At 35.0% G+C, this 22,415-nt stretch overlaps 3 protein-coding genes across 4 annotated transcripts; 1 reads left to right on the top strand and 2 right to left on the bottom strand.

The window, feature by feature from the left end:
- Window positions 1–667: 667 nt before the first annotated feature.
- LOC127942664 (E3 ubiquitin-protein ligase MARCHF2-like) lies at window positions 668–8,177 on the bottom strand. Its single transcript, XM_052538529.1, has 5 exons — window positions 8,015–8,177; window positions 6,031–6,302; window positions 5,718–5,922; window positions 5,311–5,520; window positions 668–4,353 (listed from the first exon to the last, which is right to left on the bottom strand). The coding sequence occupies exons 2-5, from the start codon at window positions 6,204–6,206 to the stop codon at window positions 4,195–4,197; spliced, it is 750 nt and encodes a 249-aa protein (XP_052394489.1). The 5' UTR covers window positions 6,207–6,302; window positions 8,015–8,177; the 3' UTR covers window positions 668–4,194.
- Window positions 8,178–9,516: 1,339 nt separating this feature from the next.
- Window positions 9,517–15,819, bottom strand: rab11ba (RAB11B, member RAS oncogene family, a). The gene is made up of 5 exons (XM_052539570.1): window positions 15,651–15,819; window positions 14,024–14,219; window positions 12,884–13,077; window positions 12,716–12,796; window positions 9,517–10,654 (listed from the first exon to the last, which is right to left on the bottom strand). Exons 1-5 carry the CDS (start codon window positions 15,688–15,690, stop codon window positions 10,509–10,511), a joined length of 657 nt encoding a protein of 218 aa, XP_052395530.1. The 5' UTR covers window positions 15,691–15,819; the 3' UTR covers window positions 9,517–10,508.
- Window positions 15,820–18,961: 3,142 nt separating this feature from the next.
- Window positions 18,962–21,896, top strand: LOC127943279 (interferon-induced protein 44-like). 2 transcript variants are annotated; one of them, XR_008149616.1, is made up of 8 exons: window positions 18,962–19,050; window positions 19,488–19,992; window positions 20,103–20,151; window positions 20,407–20,602; window positions 20,692–20,844; window positions 20,924–21,095; window positions 21,228–21,317; window positions 21,395–21,544. XR_008149616.1 is itself a non-coding variant. In XM_052539622.1 (8 exons), exons 2-8 carry the CDS (start codon window positions 19,488–19,490, stop codon window positions 21,563–21,565), a joined length of 1,347 nt encoding a protein of 448 aa, XP_052395582.1. In that variant the 5' UTR covers window positions 18,963–19,050; the 3' UTR covers window positions 21,566–21,896. The 2 variants fall into 2 exon arrangements, 1 of the variants encoding a protein (XP_052395582.1); XM_052539622.1 differs by having other exon boundaries at window positions 18,963–19,050; window positions 21,217–21,317; window positions 21,395–21,896.
- Window positions 21,897–22,415: the final 519 nt, after the last annotated feature.

Genomic DNA, 22,415 nt, shown 5'->3' with positions numbered 1-22,415 from the left:
TTGACATTTTAAACAAAGCCAAATAATCTTAAAACAACCGAACATTTATCGTTTCAAAAAGTTGCGACTGTCCCCTCATTTCCACCACAAAGAACAATTTTACTCATAATAATGTATTTTCATTCTAATATTTGTGTCAGTAAATTAAGAGGTGAAATGTGTGTGAGGAAACAGAGAAATATTTTCCTTTCAAGCTATAATTTTATCACAATACACAAAAGTTGAGGAACATGAATTATGTATTTAGTATAGCCTACACATAGGCCTATTTAAATTTAAAAAATATTTTAAAATGCTATAAGACACAGTATATAATTCAATAGTAGAGATTACAAGTTGGGAAACTTCATGACTATTTAATACGATGTAAACACTTTTGAACAGTGTTGTTTTAACATCTATCAAAATGTAATTGTAACTTTTGACAATTCAGACAGTTTCTCATAATTCTGAAAAGAGAGAAAAAAAAAACTAATTCTGACCCTTTTCTAATTTGTATATCCCACAATTTTTTTTTATTCTGTACTGAAAAAAAAAAACTTCTATAAAATGCAGAGCTTCAGATAATAATAATAAAAAAAAAATTGTGTACCCCAAAATAGCGATTTTAAGCCATTTCTGAAATTGTGCAACCTCTCAGAAATCTCTCGAAAGAACAACAGCACAGTTACCAGGTCCAGAGCATCGTTTTTAATTTGCTTTGCACACTTTTCTTGGCCGATTTCAAGCACCAACATATTTTGGTGAGGACATTACAGACATCTTTCTCTCAGCCACTGCACAACATAAGCATTGTAGCATTTCAAACCTTCAGAGAGATACAAATCCGGTGCTCGATGAATAACTGAAAACAAAACAGAAGCAAAATGATACACACAGTATGAATACAATAAAACAAACACTGGCAAAAGTAGAGATATTTCAACTGAATCAACAAACTATGCAAACGTTGGTACAATTAAGTTCAGATTTGGAAATGCCTCCTTTTTTAAACTGCAACAAAAGACACCCCCAGAAATTTGCAAGAGAAATAATGGTTATAAATAAGTGAAAGTGCCATTGTATTAAAATAAGAAAGCATGCAATGAAGGAACAGATAAGTTCGGTTTAATTAACATCATCATTTGAGCTGAACTGCTCTTGCAGTGTTGCATATTGTGGCCTCCTCATGTTAAAAACACAAAATAAACAATACAACTCTGAGTTCAACATTGTCCCTTTCCCTATGTCCTTCATATGCAGCAACATCTATATCTATGGATATATCATACATGTGTTGTTAAGTTTATAGGTAAGAATTGCATTGTAATATTTTAGATGAATTACCCAACATAGCAAAATAACCAAGGAATGGCCCAAAAAGTGAAAAAAAAAAAAGCAAGTGGAAGCACAACAACAAGAAAGCATTCCTCAAGTTAGCATTAAGCTGGTTGGTGAAGTTGTCTGTCGTTGTTGATCCAACACCACATGTGGCTTGAGATAATTGTTCATATCAGCAAAAAAAAGCAACTTCTTTCCGGAAAAACAGAGCAATGGGCAAGACAATGTTTCTGACGATGGATTATTCCTAAAACTTTTTTTCTCCCATTTTCCAAAGCGAAATTAGCTCACGGGAAACGGGCAGGGGGGATGAATTTGAGGGAAAATCCTTTTGCATGTTTGAATATCCAGCTACAGAAGCGCCTTTTGGTTTCAAACTCTGTGTTTGGGGCACTGAACATCGACAGAACTACAAGCTTCTGAGCTGTGTCCTTTCAAAAAAGTGGCCGGCAAATAATCCAGACATAAATGGGCCTGTCTGCTCCACACACACACACACACACACTGAACCCTGGACCAACAGCACACAACACTTCTTAATAACAGAGACAGTTTATCTACACATTTACAACTGAGACGCATCAGAATTTACAATAAAAGAATTAGTGGACATACATATCTTAGGTAGCTCATTTCATTAGCCTTTAAAGAACGGTTCAGCCATAATGTAAATTCTGTTATTATTTATTCACATGTTGTTCCAAATTCACATGCTGTATTTTTTTCCATTACGGGGAAACAAAAAAAAACATTGAAATAAAGATAATTTCAACGTTTGATCTCACGATTATGAATTTTTCCTTACAATTGCGAGTTTATTTCTCACAATTTTGACTTTTTTCTTCTCGGAATTCTTAGTTTATAGTTCCGAGTTTAGAATCTTGCAGTTGTTTGGTTTTTCTGCCACAGAATATAAAATAAAAAGGTGACTGCAAATTTATCTCACAATTCTCGTTGTCACCTAAGAAATTTGCTTCTCAGAACTGCTAGGTTTATATTTGGCAGTTCTGAATTTCTCCGAATTGTGAGGTAGTGCTGTATGATTCACTAAATGAACAAGGTGCATTAAAAAAATAGATTTATTATTTCTTAAACAATACCAGCAGCATTTGTGAAGTGGAGAAGTCAAAGTAAACTGAAAAAAGAATTAACGTTTATCGACTACTTGCTGGTATTGTAAAAAAAAATTTAATTGTGAGATAGAATTAGGTTCTCGCACAAATGGACTCCTATGGACTTGTAAAAGAGCACAACTTTCATTGCGATCTTAAAGCTTGTCATCGAACTCTTATCAGAAACGATTCACCAAAATTGATGTACATTTAAAATAACTGCAGTCCCATCTGGAGTGACATTACGGTGAATAAATAACAACATTTTCATTGATAGGTGAACAATTCCTTCAGTGAACTTTACTGCCAAAAGTTTGCGCAAATCGAACACTTTTAGACCTAGATCTTCAACAGCAAGTGCATATAGCACAAAAAGTCCACATTAAAGAGTGGCAAATGTGCAACTATTACTGCATACCCCAAAGAACCATTCCTCCACTTTCAGATGGTAACTGTAGGGAATGAAAAAAGATTTGATGAATGGTGTTCTGCAGATTCTTCTTGCACCAATACGACACACAGCTGAAAGATGGCTTTGCTTAAATACTGTAGTGTCATTCATGGACAATGGTTTCATTACTGGTCTGGCAATGATGTTTAGCTTCACGATTACGTCTTCCTCTGGGGCTTGACCTGCATCTTCCACAAACTGCTACAAAATCCCAAGTATGCCTTCTTCAACCTCGGCCATTTGATACCTTCTTAACAGCACAAATAGGCAGAGCTTACGAAATGCATACTGAAAACACACGTACACATTCGTCTTCCAACACCAAAAAACGAAGATGATTCTGGACTGTGGAGGTATCTTTGCATCTGCACTTACCACTACTCAACAACATAAAGTTGCCACATATTTGCATCCCAAAAGCATACACGTATCTACATTTGTTCAGCTCACATCTAGGCTACGTTGTCAAAAAGTGCTACGACTTTAGAATCACCGCATGCTGTTTTAGATTGTTCGGAGACCATTCGGTTCGGAAAAACAGCCTGCATGTGTCCACGGCAGTATCATGCCAATGGTGGCGTGTTATTGCACTCTCTTTTTTAGTTGTTTTTTTCCACCACCCGCCTTCCTTTCTCACTCTGGATGTACTTGAGCATTTGCTATGCCGCAGCAGATATACATCAGCCTCCACAATCATTTCCCGGGCAAATGTCGATCGAAGCTTAGAGCTTACTTGAATTAGTGTTTATATATTTATACACTTATATCTTGACTAAATTGTGTAGGAGCCACAAGAACTAAGTTTGCTTAGATGCGACTCCGTCGGGTTAAGATGGAAAGTACTTGAAGGTAGAGGAGTAGAAAAAAATGATACATCGAAAACAAAAGAAAGGTTTGGTTTTAAGCTTCAGCAGCCGTATGTACTCGAGTCATAATCCCTCACCACTGTGCTCAAAGGAATCGTCTATACACATAAGTTAGTTTTCCGATTGTTTCAAATACTATGCATACTGAACAGTATGGGGCCTCAGCCTGGCTGTTCAAGCCCCAGATAAATAAAACGTGTCTTTAAACAACACACTTATAAAGGCTCCAAAACAAAAACAACAACAACAAAAAAAAAAACTTTAAAAGAGACTGGTGAAAAAACGTAAAATAAAATAAAATGAAGTGCTCACATATTTAGATAAAAAGGATTAAATAGAAATTAATGCATCCATAATGCCACGGCTCTAGTTGACGACGCTGCGTCAAGAACATGTAGCATGTTAATACCACCGCGATCGGGCCCCGACCCCCGCACCACATCTCTCATACTATGGTCTCGTCTGCTGTCTTTTTCAGCAGCTTTGTGGAAAGCAAGGAATGCTGGGTAGAGTGTGCACCCTTGGTGTCAGGAATGAGCAAACGGACTTTCTGATTGGTTCGTCTCCACTCCGAGTACAACTGACAGTGGTAGCGGAATGAGACCTGCAAAACAAGGACACTTTTACACACTTTCTGGTTAAAGGACCAAGTCCTACAGATTAAATGATGAATTTCATGAAAAATATGTCTGGGTGACATTTCAAGCCGAAAATGAGAAGAAAAAGTATGAAAGTACGATTTAAAAAAAAAAATGACAGGAACATTTTTTACACTCTCCAACTGTCATTACCAGAAAATAATGTAAATCATCCTGTCAGGACACAAAGATTTGTATTAAAATCAATTTTACAAGAAATATTACAGCATAAAATAGTAAAAAGTTTACTGCAATGAGAAAGTTTTTTCTGCATTACGTTTTTTTTTTTTTTTTTTTTTTTTTGCATTGTGGTAATGATAATGGGAGGTTTGTTTGTTTTTGCATTATGATAAGGAAAATTTGATTTCTTTGAACTAAAATAATTATTTTATTTTCATATTTAATGCATTAATAATTACCATATTTTTTGCATTTCAGTAATGAGAAAGATTCTTATGCATTACGGTTAGGATATTTTTACCACTGCAGAAAGGAGGAACGTTTACACTTTAAAGTAGTGCTTACCGTGTTAGAAGCGGGAATTTATTTTATTATGGTAATGAGAATATGTTTTTGAATTATGGAGAAGAGAACAAGATATTTTCCATTGCACAATAAAAACAATTTCTTTGTATTATGGTAATGAGGACACTTTTTTTGCAATTTGGTAAAGACAACTAGATACTTTTGGCATTGCAGTACAACAAGATTTATTTGCATTCTTTGCATTTTAAAACATATTTTACACAATTAACAGAATGTATCATTTATTTTGCTTCCTTCCTATTTTTGGGGTGAAATATGACCCAGACATGTTCAGATAAGTCTTTGTGTGATTGCCCCAAAATTTATATCAACATTCTGCTTTAGAATAAAAATGAACTGTAAATGTAATCTGCATTTAATTGGATGGAATACACTACCAGTGTCCAGAGGACGTAGATGGTGAAGAGTGCGATGGTCAGAGCGATGAGGCCGACTGCCTCCAGGCGACTGTTGAAGTGCAGGTGGTCCTGTGCACCCCGTAGACACAGCCAGCCTGAGATGGCTGCCAGGGGCGTTATAAACAGGAAGCACACCATGTCACAGAAGAGCGTGCGCTTCTCATTCCGGGGGCCTGGGTCCCTGAGCCACTATTGAAAGATGATGTGAGGTTTACCGATGATGTTTAGATGAACAGTTTTGCCTAATACCAATAATTATATGTTATGACCAATAACATCACGGTCAACATTCTTAGTAATGACCAGTTTGAAAACTATTTATACCACTTTTTAACTTAATTCAGGTCCACAGATAAGAGTGGTATTTAAAGGTTAAGCTCCGTTACCTCTGTGAGGGGTCGGGGCCGGCGCTCAATGGTAAACTCAGTGTGGCACAGCTCACAGTAGCTGGTGTTAGAGGACGATAGCCATTTCTCCAGGCAGCTCTTGTGGACCGTGCCCAATGTGCCGGTGCAGTCGCACGGGGAGAGAAGCACCTCACTGTTGCACACGTCTTGACCCTCGTGGCAGATCCGACAAATTGGCCGATCACTAACAGAGAAGAGAAGCTTTATCTTTAGGCCACTGAAATGCACATCATGTGGAAATCGATTCAAAACCTTTTAAATATTACACAAAGTTTTGTTTAGATTTGTCTACCTCTGGGTGCCCAGGGCTTTGATAACAGTAGATAGCAGACGTCCATCCTTGGCCGTGACCTGGGTGACGTACTGAGCCCGGTGGTTTTCAGCATCCTCCACGGTTTTTGACAGGGCAGCGTTGCCAGTGCAGTCACACAGGGAGCCTGGGAGGTGGCAACACTCCCCTGTGGTCATTTCAGGGCCGTCCAGGAGGACAAGGGGCAGGGGAGCACCACGGGGAAACAGGGGAGCAGCCTCACTCCCACACCTCAAGTCACAAAGACCCTACCACTGCAGAGAAGAGGAACATTTACATTGGTTACAAGAGGGAAATTTCGACAGCAAAAAAATGGTATTAGCAATAGTGTAGCAATGTATGAAGCGCCGCTCAGACAGAAGTCACATTCTAACTGTAAATTCACATTACCAACCGAACCAAATGCAAATAATGTGTGGTACATAATGTGGATTCATACTGAAATGATACAAAGTAAATGTGTCAATGTGTCAGTGTTTTTTTTTTTCTGTGAGAGGAATAGTGTGTTCAATACAAGTTGAAACAACAGCATTAGTGGCATAATGTAAATTACCACAAAACTCATTTCAACTTTTCACTCTATTGAGACACTTAAACCGGAAGTGCGTGTGGCCAAAAGATAAACGAAACTAAGATAAGAAAACATGTTAAAAAACACTTTTAACTAAAGTTAAATCCAATTTTCCAACCCTGTTGCCTTGACAAAGTTGTAAACCCTAAAATGACTGTAAACAATAATGATTTAAATTGAAGTGCTTTAATAACTCATGAGTTTCACATTTCTGCTTTTAAATCATCTAAAATTTGCCCCCATTTACTAACATTTTAAGTTCCTTACTGAATACTTGATTTTTGCTTTGTCTTTTCCGAGTCAAAACAGTATGCATAAGCTTATTTTTGTTTTTTATATATATATATATATATATATATATATATATATATATATATATATATATATATATATATATATATATATATATATAATATTTTAAATGTCTTTCTTTCTGAAAAACACAATGTGTCACACACATATATATATATATATATATATATATATATATATATATATATATATATATATATATATATATATATATATATATATATATATCTGCATATGTGTGTGTATTCCCAAATTTAAATAGTACTGTTTGTGTGTGTATGTGTATATTTTAAGATTTGGTTAAATTGTATTGTTTTACAAAAATGTGTGACACAATGTGTTTTTCAGAAAGAAAGACATTTAAAATATTATATATATATTTATGTTGATTCCCTGTACGATCTAGCTTCCTTGAAACACAAGAAAAATTGATTTTTTTAAATAATAAAAAGTGAATGTAAACAGATGCTGCCTAGCTATTAAGAATACAAACTAAACATAAACATATTGAGGTTAACTTAGTCTATTAACTGAACAAAAAGAAAACCTAGTGAGCCGCCGATCTAGACAGTGTTTTTGGGTACTCTAGGTTTTGAAACATTATTTAACACATCTTCTGATAAATGGCAACTCGCTGGATTATTAAATTATGATATGATGCACTGATCAAACCTAACGTTACTTCCATGGGAACGTATGGACAGAAACAAAAGAGGATGCACTGCTATTTTACATGAAATCACCTAACGTTACATGTGCTGCCATAGCATCTTTGCACATTTAAAGCATCCGATGTGGTTTGATCTAATCTATCAAGCTGTCTGACAGTGGTCTAGAAAAGGGCCTTTGGCACACAACACAACTGACAATTAAACACCAGTTCCCTCCAGTACAGCGCTAAATGTTTCTAACATTTCAGACTAGATTAAATCGAAATTAAACCGATTCGGTGCGTATTGAGACAGAGGCAGAGTGAAAATGCAGCTGCATTAAGGCTGCTAGTTGCATTAGCCATGTAGCCAAATATGTCATCAAAGCCTGGGATTAGAGATTAAACCATAATTTCTTGTCGTCTAATCTTACCTTCTGGTTTTCCATGCTGAGCTGGTGCCTTTAAGGGTGAATTCCTTTTAAAGGTGGCGCTTGTCTGAAAGCGATAAGGTAAACGTACAAGCCTTGTTTTGGGTTTCGTTCAGCGAGCGGCTCGGCCTCCTACCGACGTCTCTGATTAGCGCCGTGTACGTTAAGAGCGTAAAGGGAGGCGCTTCCGTACGCAGCGCTGCTTCGGAACTTTCCTAAACAGCTTTCGTGAATAGCCGTTATCCGAGAAGTGCCTATTGTTGTTATTTCTAAGCACTGTTCACTGCTCATGTGAGGCTTTATGTAGTGGGATGGAAATACGGTTTGTCTTTTTAATCATTCGTTAACTTAAATACTTTAGTATTGAGTCGTTTGTTTTTGCGTAACTTAATAATATTGTAATACTTGATTTCTTTTATAGTTTTGTGCGCAAGATACACTTTTATTCACTTCCTACGAAATTGTTTTAGAAATGTAATCTAAAAAAGTTAAGTAGTATTTAACTTTTCTTTTAGTCTATTTCAGTAATAGTGAGAAAAACATTTGCATGTCTAACATATTTCACTAGTCTAATATTTCGCTTTTGTACATATTAAAAAATTTCACTTTTATTTCATATCTTTTGTCATTTTTACCAAATTGTTAAGGAAATGTTAATTGTTTTCTTTTGAAAAGGTCAACAATATTACTGTTCTTGAATTTCTTAAGAAATATTTTGTTTAAATTACTTTTTAACTCTTTTTTTATTTTATTTTCAGACTTAGAATGCCACTAAAATCATTCTTTAATTATTACTATTAAAATATACTTTATTTTTAGCAAAATCAAACAAAGTGAAAATGTTTATGGCTAACTTAATATTTCATTTTTCACTTTTGTGCTCAAGTACCTTTATTCCTGTTTTAATTGTTTTCCTTTACCAAACTTTTAAAGAAATGTTATCTAAAATTACATTTTATTTCAAATGTTTATTCATTTATGAGTATTTTCTGAAAAATGTATATATATATATATATATATATATATATATAACATTTAAGCCAATGTAAATGTTCCTCTTTTGTCATTTTTACCACGTTTTCCAGATTAAGAAGAAAATTTACATTTTTTGTTGTCACTGAGTTTAAAAACATTTTTTATTTAATCATAACCTAGTCCTTGATTAAAATCCTGAATAAATTTTTTTTATAAAAAGCAACAATATTATGCAACTGTTTTATTGTTTCTGACTAACAAAGCCACGATAAAAAAATAAAATAAAATAAAAACCTTTTTCCATCATTGTCTGATTACAGACATCAGTTTTACACTGATTTTACACACATCAACTTTACTTAGTCTTTAACCTGGTATATTCCTTTAAAGCACTAAGGATCTGGAAACTAAACAGCCTACATGAGTCATGTCAACCATGTGGCACATGACACTTATTCTAGGTACAGATTCAGACATGCATCATATTGTGCAACACGGAGTAAAAAAAAAAAAAAAAATCACGATTGCAATTGTGACAGTAATTTGGTTTATTTTCCATTTTAATGTAACCTGATAAAAGGCAAAACAGCTGTTGTGACTTCATGGATGTGTAAATGTCACATAACCACACTTGAAAAAGGCATCTTTATCACAGTATGGGAAAACATAAGGCATTTCCAAACTAGCCGTATGACTTAGTCAAATAATTGTATATATAGTGACTTTTTCACAGACCGGTGAAACAACTGACCATCTAAAACACTGCGCACCATTGCATTTTCCCACTGAAGAGCTAGAATACCTCAGCAATGCAATGAATAGTTTACATATATATAACTGTTATTTGAATAATTTCTCAATTCATGAAATGCTTAATAGATGCATTCACATAACTGCTATATATACGGCAATCTGAACACGGTGAACAAACTGCGCAACTTCACACACCAATCAGCCCTGGCGTAAAATATTGCAGGATAGGACTAAAGGTGTGATATGTGAAATGTTTGATGAACTGAAATAAAGATGACAGCAGCCCTCCTTTGGTATCCGCACGATCCAAGACAAACTCGATTTTCTTCACCAAAAAACTGGCCCTTTTAACCCTTTAAAGGGATCTGGCTCAACAGATGGCGGGCGTTTAGTGTGGATCCCAGAGAATAACCATCAGAGGAAGCCGAAGACACACTGATCCCTCACCATCCCTTTTCCGTAGGAGCGGATCACACGATCAGCGCCCAAATTATCACTTCCGAGGAAGAACATTTTGCCTAGCAAATGTGAATTCAGACAGTGGATAAAAGTAAAGAAACAAAAAAGGGACAAAAACAAAACAAAACAAGGAAAAGGAATGTCACCTAGAGATTCACGCTTCTAAGAGTCGTCTAGAATTAGCGTGGAAATCACAACGAGGTAAAAAGAGGAAAGAGCCGTAGCCATAGCACAACACACAGGAGCAAAGCCGAGATAAATAGAGGGGAACTGAAGCCCAAGGGTGGGGGTAGAGCCGGGGGAAGTGGGGTCACAGGTTCTGACAGCACTGAAATTTGTTGCCCTTTAAACCATCGGTAGTGGGCGGCACGCTGATGTCCACTACGTTGTTGCCGGGAGACTCGTCATGCATGGACCTGTCAGCGATCTGCTTCTGTGATACGATCCGATAGATTTCTATTACAAAAGGAGACATGTTAAGAGACATTTAGTTTGAGACGCCCACTGGGAAAGTTGAAATCACATTAATGCTGTACAGTGAGCCAAATCACACAAAATCATTTCTTCAGGAATCCACGTAATCAGGAATTGCGCAAAAGGATGAAATATTTCCCCTCAAGGATTTTGTAGAGTTGTTCCGATTCCGATACTAGTATCGGAAATATCTCCGATACCACAACAAATTCTGGCATCGGCATCGGCGAGTACATGAACCCATATACCGATCCGATACCATTTTCTTAAAAAAGACCTAGTTATGACCGCAAGCTTTGCCTAACCGCTGCACGGTTCTTCTTCGCTGCTCAAAATGCATTGAAAACACAGGAAGTTGTGCTGTGTTGCCACAAGCAACCCCTGTTTAGAGCAGCGAAGAAGAAATGAAAACGCGTTAGCAGCCCTTATCTATATATGACTGGATCACTCATCACATTCTAAACTGCCAAAAGACAGTGAAGCCGCTACTATATTATAGATCAGTGGTTAGCAGTATGTCTCTGTAGTACCGGTAGTTACAGACTCTCGAGTATATTCAGTACCGGCAACTGCGTTCAGTCGCTTCCGTGTAAGTCAAAACGCAGGGCTCCAGACAGTAGCCGAATATATACTAGTGTCTGTGAATATTAAACTGCAAAATACTATTTAAATATTACTCCCGCAAAATCTACATCTCTGTGGGTGACTGGCACAGATGCGCGAGAGCTCGCTGTTTTGTAGTCTCTGCTGTGTGTCATGAGGACACGAACGCATAAACCGTCACTTCATGAGAATTTACCGTTTCATTTGAGAATACTGTCATATCATAAACACAGACACTCAAAGATCTTCATGGCAGCCCATTAAAATAAATGTTTGGTTTACATGAGTAAATTGACAATATATAAAGCTACTGTTGTAGCCTACAGTAATAATAATACATCTCTATAATAATAATAATTATGCCTAGATGGTTGCTTGTTTTTTACTTGTTTTTTACTTGTTAGAGATTATCTGATTAATAGATCTTTTTTTATATTCCTAGACTTATTTGTTGCAGTTTTTTTATACAGTTATATTGTAAAACTTAAATACCTTTTTTAGTTTGCGGTGTTAGATTTTTGGCTGCATTTGAAGTTCTTTTTTGCATAAGAAAATAAATAATACTGTCAAATTCATGTTAGATAATAAAAATACTGTAATAAATACAGTAGTTCACCATGTATTTGTTCATGTTTTATTGAGGGATCTGTCTGAAGCACACCATAAAAAAATTCTAGCAATTTACACAGGGCTAGTAGTATATACAGCTGTATATACAGATATACACCCAGGTATCGGATCAGTACTCGGTATCGGCCGATACCCTGAGCCCAGGTATCGGAATCGGTATCGGGAAGAGAAAAAGGGTATCGGAACATCTCTAGGATTTTGCATTGAGTTCAAATTGGTAACGAGACACATTCTTTGGCGTGCAGGAAAAAATCCAATAATCTCAACAGGAACGCATCAAGAATTCGTGCAAGGGTGAAATGTTTCCCTACGCAGATTTCGCAACAGGTTTGAGTTGGTCATATGCATTCGCCGCATTTGTCAACTTAGCTTGAAAGTGACTTTTTTTAGTGGTCAAAATCCAATCATTTCAATAGGAATCTATTAAGGCTGAATGATAAATCGCATTCGATATTTAATGCGACAAATTTGTTTTGTGCAGCTTGTCAGTGAAGAACGGCTCTGTAGTAAATGCTGCTCCATGTGAAAGCGCGCAAGTGATGTAGACGAAATCCAGAAATTTCAATAGGAATCCATGTAGGGCTGCATGATTATAACAAAAATCATGATTGTTGATTATTCCCTTGAAATTGTGCTTATTAATTACAATTATAACAATTTACACTGAATGATGTTTATGCCATCGTTTGATGCAACTGCATGGCGTATCTTTATATGAAAATAAACAAGCTGAAAACACTCGAACTGAAAAACTTTCAGTGCTTTTCTGAAATTAGTGTGACTAATTGAAGTTGGTCAATCAGGACCCACCTGTTAGTATGTTTTTAAATGCCTCCTCTACATTTGTAGAGTCCAAAGCCGATGTTTCGATGAAGGAGAGAGTGTTCTTCTCTGGAAAACACAAAATGAGAGATATTTTAACAGCTCAGGTAAATCTTTTGTTACTAAACGACATGAAGATGCAGGAGGAGACATCACCTGCAAAAGCTCTGGCCTCATCGGTGGGTACGGCCCTGAGGTGCCTCAGATCACTTTTGTTGCCCACCAGCATGATGACTATGTTGTTATCCGCGTGATCCCGCAGCTCCTTCAACCAGCGCTCCACATTCTCATAAGTCAGATGCTTTGCAATGTCATAGACCAAAAGAGCTCCCACTGCACCCCTGTAGTACCTGTAAAGGACACCCACACAAGACATTAAAAATGTATATTGTATAATAACATATTCATAAAGAAAAGATAAAAAGGTGTAAATGTTTGCTCTGACAATGATTCAATCATGATTCTTTACTAAATGGTGGAGTGGATTAAAAAATATTTATAAATTTTGCTAAGTTTTAAATTATTAATTATACTAATATATAATTAAATAATTTATTATATATATATATATATATATATATATATATATATATATATATATATATAATCTTCAATAACTATTCTATGAAATCACTTATAAAACTATAATTTTATTTTTATAGTATAATTAAACTAATATTTGACGTACACGATATCTTTAAAAGAAAATTATCCTATTACTAAACAAAATTAAAATTATACTCCATATTAATTATACAATAATTAAATAACTTATCAATAACTATAAAATTCATAAATTTAATTACTATTGATAAATTGAATTGTTATATTTTTGTGTCATAGTATATTACCATAATATTTCTATAAAATAAACTTTTATACTATAGTTACAGTGTACAAGATATCTTTAAAATAAAATTATCCTATTACTAAACAGAATTAAAATTATATTCCATATTAATTATACATTAATTAAATATAATTAATCAATAACTCTAAAATTCATGCATTTAATTACCATTAATAAATTAGTACAAATGAAGTTATTTTAGCAATAATAATAAAAAATTATAACCATAATATTACCATAATATTTCTATAAAATAAACAAATTATTTTTTTATTAAAAAAAGCTCAATTAAATATACTATTAATGATTTACTTAAATAATTTTATCAATTTTAACACCACACAGAGGACTTTACATTTTGCATATTGAGGACTCACTCCAGTATAAACTTTTGTCCCACATGCATAACTTTGGGTTAAGACTGAATTCCATCTTCATGTACTCACGCTGATGTGATGGCTCTGTAGCGTTCCTGTCCCGCTGTATCCCAGATCTGAGCCTTAATGGTCTTGCCGTCCACTTGGATGCTGCGGGTTGCAAACTCCACACCGATAGTGCTCTTGCTCTCCAGGTTGAACTCATTTCGAGTGAAACGGGACAACAGGTTACTCTTCCCCACACCAGAGTCTCCAATGAGCACAACTAGAAAACAGAAGAAAACATCAGGCTGTTTTGAACAAGACTAGAAACTTGACATCCAAAGTATGCCTGTCAGCTGCTCTTGTAAAAAATAATATCCATAGGGAAGATATCATAGCCATCACCAAGGCCACAGAACAGAACCACTCCTTCAAAGTAAACCACAAAGCAAAGTGTGCACCCAAAGCTTATACATTGTCATAATTTGAAAAGCAGAAACACATTAGATTAGTTAGCCATCCTGGTTGACGAGGCCATAGAGATAACAGAGAAGCCGTAATCTACAAACACACACTTCCACTCTCATTTTCCCTTCGCTCCATCAATTTGACACCATTAAAAGTTGAAATACAGGCCTATCCAACTTGAATAAAACAAATGAGAAATGCATAGAAAAATATCAATTAGTTCATACTGTGTCCGCTGCAACGTGGTCACCGTTCGTTTTCTCTAGAGGAGACCTGAAGCAATTCACAAAATGTTGGAGAACATCTAAAAATTGGCCAATGCTTTCAACAAGAAATCTTAAAAATAACCAAAGTGACATCTGTAAAACCTCTACTGTAATCTGTGGTTGTCACATACTGAAACACTTTACAAAGGCTTGGTGTAAAACAGGAACCTGATGTGGGAAGGAACTTTTAGACACATAAACGTATGAATAATTAAATAAACAATATAACCTTACACACACACAAATATATGCACACACATTTCAAATATGCTTTACAATGACGTCATGATCATCAACAGTTGTCAATTTCACATTACGTTACATGACAGTTCATGTGTCAGCTTAATGATTTAACTAAATTACGAGCTGTAAAAGCTCCAAAAATGCTTTCAATTTCAGATTAATGGCCAAATTTTGGCCTGTTTGAACACCAAGGAGCGACTCTTGAGAAATAAACGACAAAAACAAAAAAGTTCCCCAAGGCCTAGCAATGCAACCACACAAAATATTAAGTAACACATTACTAAACGACTAACGAAGGAGAGTTCACGTTTGTCGACGTTTTTTGGAAACGTTTGCAGCAAAATCAGCTGAAGTGAACTGAATATACTTTGTTTGTTGTTTTGGGACGAACTGATTGCATTAAAATTGCTAACGTTAGTTATTTAGCTCACTTTAGCGTTCACTCCAGTTTGAAAGCTATTTAGCTGCTTAGCTAATATAATGCTGAATAAAAAAGCGTTGTTTTTCATATTGTCGAAAGACGATGCAAATCATTAAAAGCACTATTCAAATGTAATAATCTACTTTCAACTCTAGATTCTTCGAAACCGGTTAATATTCCGATAGCTAAAGTCAGCATACTAGCATTCCAGCTAACCCAGCTAGCCACAGTCATCAGGAAACTTGCTGTTTTCGTTGATTATAAAGGAAAACAAAACAAGTTTATTCTTCTTTTTCATGGAGTATAAAACACTGACCTTTAAATAAATAATCGTATTCGTCGTCACGGGTCCCCATTGTTGGTTTGCCTCACTAAAATGTTGTTGTTGGGCGACGGATCTCTCCTGATCAGCGATGTCCGATTCGTGAACGAATCGTTCTTATGATTCGGATCATTTTAATGATCGGATGAACCGGAAGAATGATTCGTTCACGACCGAAGAACTGACTCGATATTAATTCGAAAACATGCAAAAAACGTTTGCAGCTAAGAGTTTGTTCTAAATGTAGATTTTTTATTATATTCTTCTATTTTTAAATTCTTCAACCCTTAATCAGTCCTTGGGGTCAGATTGACCCCACATTGAAAATCAATGGGAACATAAAAAAATTTTGTCTATTAAATAAATTAATCCAGTATAAATCTGAAAATTTCTAGGTCTGGTCCTAGACACACTGATTTTTAAAGTATAGTAAAATGTTTCAATAAATATTCACAAAAATATATATCATAACGTTGTGAGGAGAAGTAGAAGCATCAAGAAAATGAAGTGAAAATGTAATTAGTCCCTATTGACCTCTACTGGATATATTTGGTCATTGCACTTTCTTTCTTTAACTATAATTCCTAAAGTTTTCCCACAAACCTGTAGATGGCAGTATTCTATCTCTAACACATAGCGCAATGTCCAAATCATTGACTGTGGTCCAAATACAATTTAGATTTAATCAAGATCATCATTAAAGATATTTTTTTCATGAAAAATAAAAATTTAATAAGCCAGTTTATAGCGTAGTTAATTAATTGTGCAGTAAATAGTTAAAAAAATACTACCAAATATAAAAAACAACAACAACAACATAAATGCTTAAATGAGAATTAAAACGACTGTAATCAGAATAAAGTCGTTTCGACAGATACTGTAATGTGCCATTTCTGATCCAACCAATTAAAATACCTTCATTGGTTTATTCCAGAGGCTATTTGTTTTTTAGTATTATTATTAGTAGTAACAAGTGTTACATTTTTGCCTAACCAGCAAAACTGTTTAACGCATATAGGCTAATTAGCCTTGTTTCTGAGTTGTTAATCAAATATGAACTCTTAGGCTACCATATGTTTTAACTTCAAGATTTATTTATGTTTTGGTTAATTGACTGCATTTCAGATATATTGATACATGGGGTATGGGAGCGGAATACATGTAACTTAGTTGTAAAATAAAATATATGAACAACATTACAGTTACATTTTATAAGGGTGGTACTCAAACTACAGTTACATCCAAAAAGTATATTAGATGACTAAAATGATTACTTAATGTTAAAGTCATTAATTTATTAATTTAAACATTAAAGACAGGCATTTGGTGATTCCCAGACTGTCTGCTAGAGCATAAGCTACAGTTCTGCTCATATTCACAGCCCTTGCAGAATATGAAAAAAATTAAGAGGGATCATAAATACAATTGCATTTTATTTTTATTTAGTAATATCCTGAATAAGCTATATCACATAGACTCCACAAGACAAAATAATATAATTTTTAAAAATTGCCCTATTCAAAATATCTTAACTGTGTCATCGAAGACCCACAACTGCTTTCATGTTTTGTGATAGTTGTTCATGAGTCCCTTGCTTGTCCTGAACAGTTAAACTGCCCACTGTTCTTCTCAGAAAAATCTTGCAGGTCCTGCACATTCTTTGGTCGTTTGCTCTTCTGCACATTTGACACCTTTCCGATATCTGATTTCTAGTTGCTCCAGAAGGAAACACAATGCATTAAGAGATGAATCATGATGTGTACATTTTCCTTATTTTATTTTAAGACTGTCTGCCTTTTTTCCTTAAAAAAAATACCTACTGTGGAAAAGTGATGTTGTTAAAAATAAGATGGTCCTGTGTTTGGTGGGTGTCATTTTTCTCTGCATTACATACAGTACCTCATTAGTATTCCAAAATATTTTGATTAAGTTACAAACCTTGTGTAATCTATCAAAAAACGTTACTAAATGACTTTTTAAAGTGTGTAGACCTATTTTGTAATCTGTAGTGATATTTCAGTGATAAGTGTTACATTTTAAAAGTAATCTTCACCCTGTTTCTTTACACTAACTTTTGTTATTATTTGCTAGTGATATAATCTTCAGCAGTAAGAAAAAGTGTTGTTTTGGAGAACACACACACACACACACACGTGTATATTAATGTGTTTTTGGGGCAATATGTAATGAAAAAAATAAATGTCATAATGGGAGTAATAATTGACAAGATTTCCATAATAATATACAATATTGAAGTATAATATTGAAATATAATTTATTTTCCTATATGTCTCCAATAATGTGTAATAAAAATGATTTCAGTCCCGGTGTCCTTCATCATCCTGTTTCATAACAGAAAGTCATATTTTGATTTGAAACCCCATAACATTTTCCTCAGATTTTGATTTATGACACACAATTTAAAAATGGGTAATTACAAAATATCATTATATTCCCATAAGAGTGTCACTAAATTAATCTGATGACCAAGGAGAGGAAGTGGTCATGGTGAAACATCCAATCTCTTGGTAACTCTAAAAAAGCCCTGAATGTGCTCGGTACAGGACATCCAGTCTTAGAACTGTGGAATGCACAGTCTTAGAGAAATTCACAAAAAATATAATGTCCTCATATGAGGCCACAGGGTCTTAAGAAAATTACCTCAAAGTTAGCATCAGCTATCTAGTTAACTAGTCAGCATCAACATTATTACTATTATTATTATTGTTTTAAATAGGCTGATTTTCATTAATGGATATTTACATTTTACTATTGTTAGACAGTTTTAGCTTGTCTTTTTAATGTTTAGCTAAAACTGCTTGTACTCTAATTTTAATTTAAAATAAAGAAAAAACACAACCTGTTAGCACTTCTCCCTTCAGGCAGACGCTACAGATCTCTGTGCACTAGAACGTCTAGACTTAAAAACTGTTTTTGCCCCCATGCCATCTCCAGCTTAAACCGCTTACGCATGAATCATTACCTGTGTTCAGTAAATCATTTCCAGTACCTCTTCTACATCTTTAATTATTACCTCTCTGTCAAGTATTATGTAAATCTCTTTATTTATAAAGTAAAATGTTTTTTTTTCTGTTCTCATTTCAGATGTATATGCATGTATGTATGTATGTACCAGGAGCACCTTAAAAACAAAAACAAATGACAAATAAACGAATAAAGCTAATTCTGATTTTACCCAACCCTGCTTTTTCCCACCCGAGGGGGCAAAATGCCGTCTTGGCCAAATGTAATTTAGGTTAAAAATTAAAAACCAGGATAGGCTAACTTTTCCCCTACTAAACGTTTCTTGGCAGACACAGGAAGCTCACCCGTGTGGTGGTAAACCAAGAGTAAGCTATTTCATAGTTCCGCACACAAAGATACCGCTACAAAGGTAAGCCGATATAGAAATCATAAATATATTTATCATTTTATGCATTTTGAAAGACAAAATTAATTTAATGCAAAAACTTTATTGTAATTCTATCAATTTCTGTCTGTCGTTTGTGTCCTTTAAAACCAAAGATCCCTTTTCAATTTTTAATTCAGCTGTTAATGCTTCGATTAATACACTGCTTAAAAAAATTCGAAGTTGTAAATAAAACAAGAGTACTATTGTAAATTTTTCGGTATTCTTCCTACTTCAAAATTTTGCATTTAATTCAATGTTTAGTGTTTCTTTATACTTATTAGTAACATTTTCTAGCAATTTTTTTTTCAGTGTGAAACGATAACATTTTTCATTTCATTTTCAAAGTAAAAATACATATTATATTTGGGTTTTTTTATTTATATTTGCGTGCCGTTTTTTTTTTTTTTTTTGCCTTAAAGATGCAAAGAGGGTATGGAGATTTCTTCATGGAGTCCAACACTAGTTTAACAGAAGAGCAAAGAAAGCAGCTCTGTGACCTTCTGGGGAATGTGGAGCTGACTCTTCTCTACAAAGCTTCAGTCCATGGATATAAACCTATTGTGTTCCACAAGCGATGTGACCGTCAGGGTCCCACCTTACTTGTAGCCTACAACCGTTCAGGCTACATCTTTGGTGGATACACTAGTGTAGATTATACTCGAGTCGAGCAGTATATTAATGATGAGGAAGCTTTCCTGTTCAGCTTTCAAGGCAAGTTCCCTGTCTACAATAAAGTAAACAGTGGACATTATGCACGTTATGATGATGCTGGAATGCCCAACTTTGGCCAACAGTTGTATTTTTGCAAAAGCAACCAACCAGTTGTGTATATTCGAGGAGGTAAATCATTCAGTTTTAATGCTGAAAGATTCTATGGGAACGACGCTGCGCTGACTGAATGTGAGGTCTACAAAGTGGAGCAGAGTAAGTCAGTCAGTCATCAGAAAAAGTGTGTCATGTTGTATACATGTATGAGTCCAGTCTCTAAAAATGTACTTAGTTTCTTTTGTTAAATCATCTTTATTCAATATTAGAACTTCAGACCAAGGAGAAGCCATGGAGGAATATTCTGTGGACATCTATGTAAGTTTGCACTCTTCTTTGCAGTATTTTGTTGCTCATTTCTTCTTCTTTTGGTTCTATGACAGGTTGCGAATCAACTTCATAGGTGCATACCGCCACCTACTGTGATGGAGTGTGAACATACGTTTCTAACCTAAATCTTGTATTCAGTTCCACAATTCTTAAGAAATTTCATGATTGCACTAATTTATCTTCCTGTATTTGGTTGCTGCTCATATAATACAGTTATTGTCAATTATTTTTTATTTTTTTTAGACAAAGAGATGAGCTCATGCAAATGATGAGGGATTATAAACCCCTGGTGAATTCTCTCAACCGTGTTCGAATCCTAATGATCGGTCCTGTAGGTGCGGGAAAATCCAGTTTCTTCAACTCCATCAACTCCATCTTTACTGGTCATGTGACCAACAAAGCCATGTCAGGATCTGCAGGCACTAGTCTCACCACACAGGTATAAGTTCAACAGGATTTATAGAATAGTGTTTCCTACAGACATCCATGAGGAATGTCTCCTGATGTGATTTACTTCTTGGTTGGTAGTTTCGCACATATCCAGTGAAAGACGGTCGTGAGGGAAAGCCATTGCCGTTTGTGTTGTGTGACACCATGGGACTCGAGGAGCAAACCGGTGCAGGACTGGATATTGAGGACATCAGCAGCATTCTTCAAGGTCGCGTTCAAGACCGCTATAAAGTAAGAGCACTCATCTCCTAAATAAATGAAGGTTGAAGTGGGAATTATGTTTGTTTTATGCCAAATCCTCTGGATTCAGTTCAACCCAACAGAACCGTTTCAACCTGATGAGCAAAAGGCCTCCAGACCTGCATCTCTACAGGAGAAGATCCACTGTGTGGTGTATGTGATAGACGCCACCAAAATCTCCCTCATGTCTGATAAATTTGAGGAAAAACTTGCTGTAATTCACAGAGAAATAAGCTCACTTGGTAAGTGATCTCAAAGTATTATTGCAAGGCTAAATTATAATTTGCTTATGACACATACTAAATGTCCAGTTAGCCAAAAGTGAACTCTTATGCAAAATGTTGGTCATTGACACAATTTCAGACATTCCCCAGATGGTCTTGATGACAAAAGTAGATGAAGCATGTCCTCTAGTGGAGAAGGACCTTTACAAAATTTATCTCAGTCCCTACATCAAGTCCAAGGTGAGAGGCGGTCAGATGGTCACATGGTCTGTTCCTCCAGGACTCGGAGTGAGGGAGATGTTGTTTTGTGTGTGCAGGTGCAGGAGGTGAGCTCTCGGTTGGGTGTCCCGGTGTCTTGTGTGTTACCGGTGAAGAACTACAGTCAGGAGCTGGAGCTGGAGCTCAACTGTGACGTCCTGCTTCTCACTGCTCTAAAACAGATGCTTCGCTTGGCAGATGACTATCTGGATGATGTTGATGTATTTTAGGCTAGTAAATGCTGCAGAGATATGTGTTTATGCCCCTTGATCAGCAAAACAAGTAGGCTTATCTTAAATAAGAAGATTTTTATTCTGTTCGTCCAGATCTTTCATAATCATTCATAATATCCATTTAAGAAAAACAATGGGAAATGCCAAAGTTCACATATCATTAAAGCTGTACATTTCATATAATTGTTTGTTGCTTTCGTAGTTGGAATATTGTTGTGCCATAAACAGGTACATAATACTATAATGATGTGTTAGAAATCAAGATGCTAAAATCTGTATTAAGAAAAGCTTCTTTTGATTAAATTAAGTTCAGTTTTTGATCCTTGAATTGCTTTGATGCTTGTTATATGTGTGTGTGTGTGTAGAGAGAGAGAGATAATATTTAATTAATATTAAATAAACATTTAATGATATATAATTTAACACTTCTTATTAAATATTAAATTAATAAACAAACAAACAAATATAACAGATTAAGCTATATTGTGAAATGTAGTAAATATTATCTCTATACTATTACTGAACTATACTATATAGGTTTTTAATATTTATCTTCCTGACTTACAGCTGTGGCTGATAAGAACAAAAATATCCAGAATAATAATCCAGGTAATAATCGTGTCATTATTTTGGTTTATTATTAATTCCTCAACTTAACCATGTCCTTCAATGATAATTAATCAAAAACAATACTAACACAATTTAATGGACATGCTAGAGTTTTCAAGCACGCAAGTATTTACTCAGATCTAAATAAGTATTTAACTTTTAACAAACCGTTATTAATTTTAGTCATTGTTCTTTTTGTGCATTTCAGTTTCATTTCTAGTTAAATGGTCTAGTTTCT

The sequence above is a fragment of the Carassius gibelio genome, chromosome A22, assembly GCF_023724105.1.
Source record: "Carassius gibelio isolate Cgi1373 ecotype wild population from Czech Republic chromosome A22, carGib1.2-hapl.c, whole genome shotgun sequence".
NCBI lineage: Eukaryota > Metazoa > Chordata > Actinopteri > Cypriniformes > Cyprinidae > Carassius > Carassius gibelio.
This window is presented reverse-complemented; position numbering and strand designations above follow the sequence as displayed.